At 38.0% G+C, this 4,439-nt stretch overlaps 1 protein-coding gene across 1 annotated transcript; it reads left to right on the top strand.

Moving 5' to 3' along the window:
- Window positions 1-1,144: 1,144 nt before the first annotated feature.
- Window positions 1,145-4,041, top strand: leprot (leptin receptor overlapping transcript). The gene is made up of 4 exons (XM_030075272.1): window positions 1,145-1,280; window positions 1,631-1,706; window positions 1,839-2,025; window positions 2,273-4,041. Exons 1-4 carry the CDS (start codon window positions 1,265-1,267, stop codon window positions 2,387-2,389), a joined length of 396 nt encoding a protein of 131 aa, XP_029931132.1. The 5' UTR covers window positions 1,145-1,264; the 3' UTR covers window positions 2,390-4,041.
- The last annotated feature ends 398 nt before the right edge of the window (window positions 4,042-4,439 follow it).

Here is a 4,439-nt window from a genome sequence, read left to right as displayed (position 1 = left end):
TCAACCTGAACAGACAGAGAATTTCACTCATGGTCCACTCTGTGGTCTTCTTTTATTGTGGGTTTGTTAATTTCAAAGGGAGAAAAAAAGATCAATGAAGTATATAATTTTGAAAGGTATTTTGAACAGATGATCCACATCAAAAGTACTAAATGTCATGGACTGAAATTGTTACTCCTCACAACCTCTCAACAGTTGTCATTTTCAAAGCTAAAAATGCTTCAAAGCATTCTGAAAAACATTATGTTTTGTAATGAGAAGAGGAAAGTTCTCATATTTTATATCAGTAATAAATCCAGATTTTTATTAATTTGCACAATTGCATTCATGTCATTTCAGTTATTTACATGTAGTTACTCTGTATTGTCTTTACTTAAACTAGAAAAATCATGGATCAAACATCTGAATAAAAAAAGAGAATCACTTCTTGTACATCACCTGAACATATCTACAGTAGTAAATTTGCAACTTGATTTATATTACTCACATACTAAGAATAAGCATCTGATTTTTTTTCTTTTTTTTTTTTTTTCATTCTTGGTATTGGCTTGTACTGTATTATTGTTGTTGAGGACTCCCTTGAAAATGAGATCTCAAAAGGTTATTCCTAATAAAAAAAAAACAAAAAACAAAACAATAATATTTATTGGTTCGATTTTTATTTATGTACTTATTAATTTAACCAAGTAGCACAAATGAAACCCTAGCTGCCCATTCAGAAGTCTTGGCTGTCAGATCATCCTCTGTTGGTCTGGTTAAATGCAAAAATAATGCTTCCTATATACTTCTCTGATAACAACTTTATTATTGGCACAAAGTATGAAAACAAATTATTGGTACTATGTTTTTTTTTTTTTTTTTTTTTTTTAAACTGTCCTTAAACTATATAATTTAAGATAATTGCACTATGCTACTGTAGGCTATTTTTTCTCCTCTTGTGTTTTGTTTTATTTATTTATTTATTTATTTATTAGAAAGAAAATACACAAACTGTTAATTGCAGTATATGTGAACTGTTGCATTGTGGGATGGGCCAGTGGGGGTAAATGACGTGAGTCAAGGCAGAGGGTCCAGCTGGAGGCAGAGCAGAAAATTGACGTACTGCACCTTTAAGGAAGTCACCTGATGAGCAAGAAAGGGAAAACCGACAAGAGGAAGTAGGAAGTCGGTCGGCCGAGAGCAAGAACGGGAGGTCGAGCACATAAACAATACACAAAAGACCAAAAGTGGGGGCGTAAATAAGGAATATTTTTTTTTTATTGCAATGGCCGGTGTTAAAGGTAACTATTTTTATGCGCTGTATTTACGTCGCTCCGTGGCCAGCAGTTTTCACGTTCAGTACACCAAATGTCTTTGTTCATCCAAAGTGTCTCAGCAACTACTTTTTATTAGCCTGTAGTTTTTCAGCAATACGACATCTGGCTTTGCTGAATCATCTCCGAAACTTTCTTTACAACATTGTTCAAAGATATAAACACTTGATGATTATGGATGGTTAGCATGATTATGTAGTGTCATCCTAACTTCCAACAAGTTTCTTTTTCACTTTAAACTCACCTAAATGTTTACTTAGCATAACAAGTGCTGTGTTACTGTGTATCAATATATCATTTTGTGTCTCCTCTTTTAGCACTAGTTGCTTTGTCCTTCAGTGGTGCCATTGGACTAACATTTCTTCTGCTGGGCTGTGCACTGGAACAGTATGGGTAAGCTGTCTAAGAAAGAGGCAATAACTTGATCTGAGCAGCCTGGAATATCCAACACTTCTCCTGTTACACTCTGCAGCCTTGCCTGGAAGTGTATTATTGCACTTTAACAGTTCCACACTTGTTTTGCAGGGTATACTGGCCGCTGTTTGTGCTCATTTTCTACGTATTAAGCCCCATCCCCACCTTCATAGCCAGACGCCTCGGCGATGACACTGATGCCAGCAGCAATGCATGCAGGGAGCTGGCTTACTTCTTCACTACTGGCATCGTAGTATCAGCTTTCGGGCTTCCCATCATCCTAGCCCGCAAGGAAGCGGTGAGTTGCAACTTTTCTAAGTAATGCCCGCTAGCATAAGGTGGATGCTTTTATAACCTAATATGACTAAATTAAAAACTAACTTTATTGTTGACCTTCTTGCAGTAGTTGTTGGATTTTTGCAGAGAGATGATATTTTTAGAGGGAGATTAGAGACAAATTTACACACACAGCATGGGTCTAAATGTAAACCTGCTGATCACTACAGAAAATTTTTCTGGCTAAATTAAAAATCTCTCTCCTGCAGATTCAGTGGGGCGCCTGCGGTCTGGTGATGGCGGGTAACACTGTCATCTTCCTCACCATCCTTGGTTTCTTTGTCGTGTTCGGAGGAGGAGACGACTTCAGCTGGGAGCAGTGGTAGAGTGCCTGTCGGCTATGGAAGGATGGATGGGAGGATGAATGGATGAATAGGTGGATAGATAGATGGATAGACTGCAGACCGAGGGGCGAAATAAATGTCTCCTGCACTCAGTGGTGCATGTTACATATGTGTAGGGCCCATAATTTAAAAACAAATGGGCGTATTATCAAGCTGATGCTTATATTATTTCATAGGGGGATTTGGGGTTACAGACAGCTCTGTGTCTCCAATTCCTGTGCCTTGTGTCTGGGACCAGAGAGACTTGGATGTAACCACACCCGTATCCCTTTTATGCTATATCTCCATCACTCTCCACCTTAACTGCTTTATTTTAACTTGTCTCAACTTTGTTGCAACCCCCCCCAAACCAGCTGCAGTTATCTGCTAATGCATTAAGCCTCAGTTAATATCATAAAGGGATCCTCATGAATAATTCTGTTGTAATCTTCACTGCAATGCTCTCTGCATTCTCTCAGTCCTTACTGTTCAAGGGGGAATTTGCTCTGGTGAAATGTAACTTGCTTATCATGAGCACTATTGCTATTTTCAATGTAATAGCAGGACAGAACAAGTTGTTTTAATCCGTTGTCGATCTGACAGCCAGTGGTAGGGCTCCTAATCGGGTAAAGGTATTGATATATGTATGGAGGTGTTATAATTTGTTTTATCATTTTGCTGCAAGACTATAAAGCCTTACTCTATGTCCTGGTGCAATTGTTTACATTCTCACCAAAGACCATTTAAGACTGTAAAATATTCACCACTGAAGTGTAGTTTTTGATACGTGCTGTACAGCGTCATGACACACGGATGCCAACCAAGGCAATCAAGAAAGCACTGTTTAGTGAAAATCACAGATGTGTGCCTCTCCACTGAATTATTGTGTGAATGGTCCAGAGGGGGGAAAATTGACATGCTTTATGCCTACCTGCAGCTGATAAAGAAAATAATACTGGCAAGAGTTCATACTATCAATTTGTTAATCATTTTTACATACTGAATGTTATATACATGTAGCCTATACATTTGTTTTTAGGCCATATCTATTTTGTTGTAATGGAGAGGGCTTTTTCTATACACACATTCGTAAGTGCCTGTCACACACAGTGTATATTTCTCATTAACACAAACAGCAGTCTGTTTGAGAACTGAGTCCATTTTTCTATGGTGGACCAGTGGCCTCATGTTTTATTTCTTGTCACTGTCAATTGTTCCAAAGACTTCAACAATTTATTATCAGTGTGTTTCCTGCTGTTTGTTTGATTAGCACACTTCAGAATGGCTGTCATTGATATATTTTGAAATCACAGTCAGTGCCTCCAGCTAAAATAAGTCTGACTTTTTTTTTTCTTTTTTTTTTCTTTTTTTTTTTTTTTTTTTTTAAATTGCTGATATCCAGATATTGTGAGACATGACTGCTTAACAAGGGAAAACACTGTATGCCTCACAACTGACATGCCTGACATGACATTCAATACCTTCTCTGGAGGATGTTTGTAGCTTCACATTTTGTGACTCCCAAGCCCATCGCACTTTCTAAACACTAGCGAGAGCTAAAGAGCTCTATACGCTTCTGATTGAAAAAAAAAAAAAAAAAGATAAAAACTCTTGACTGCATTCTGTTTTCTAACATTGATTAAAGATCTGTATAGAGAAACTACGGTGTTTCCTCTGTCTTGTTTTTCACTCCTGTTGATGTGACGATGCCTGATGAAATGAGCAGACGGTTCGATCTGGCTCCATTAAAGCTGGACTCCATGCTTGTCCCTGGCAACTGCTGACGGGTGATACATTCAAACAGACACCTGTGTGCTGTTTATGCAGTACAGTAGCAATAATGGCTGCTCCAAACCTTGGTAAAGACTTCCCACGAGACACCAAGAGAGAAGGAGTAGCATGGGGAGCATTAGATACCAATCCAGCTGGTCAGAAAAAAAAAAAAAAAAATCAGGCCCTAGGCTTGATGGACAGAAACTCAGGTGTGAACAGTTGATAAATTATTTAGAAGTTCTTCAATATTCAGCATGTAAGGGTTGTTTATCCTAGTATT

The sequence above is a fragment of the Myripristis murdjan genome, chromosome 17 (genome assembly GCF_902150065.1).
Source record: "Myripristis murdjan chromosome 17, fMyrMur1.1, whole genome shotgun sequence".
Classification (NCBI taxonomy): domain Eukaryota; kingdom Metazoa; phylum Chordata; class Actinopteri; order Holocentriformes; family Holocentridae; genus Myripristis; species Myripristis murdjan.
The sequence above is the reverse complement of the archived record's forward strand: the minus strand, read 5'-3'. Positions and strand labels throughout refer to the sequence as shown.

Bases quoted from the DNA above. Each gene is read 5' to 3' on its own strand.
- leprot (XM_030075272.1), top strand. The intron at 1,707-1,838 runs GTAAGCTGTCTA...CTTGTTTTGCAG, and splicing joins TGTGCACTGGAACAGTATGG to GGTATACTGGCCGCTGTTTG. The intron at 2,026-2,272 runs GTGAGTTGCAAC...TCTCTCCTGCAG, and splicing joins TCCTAGCCCGCAAGGAAGCG to ATTCAGTGGGGCGCCTGCGG.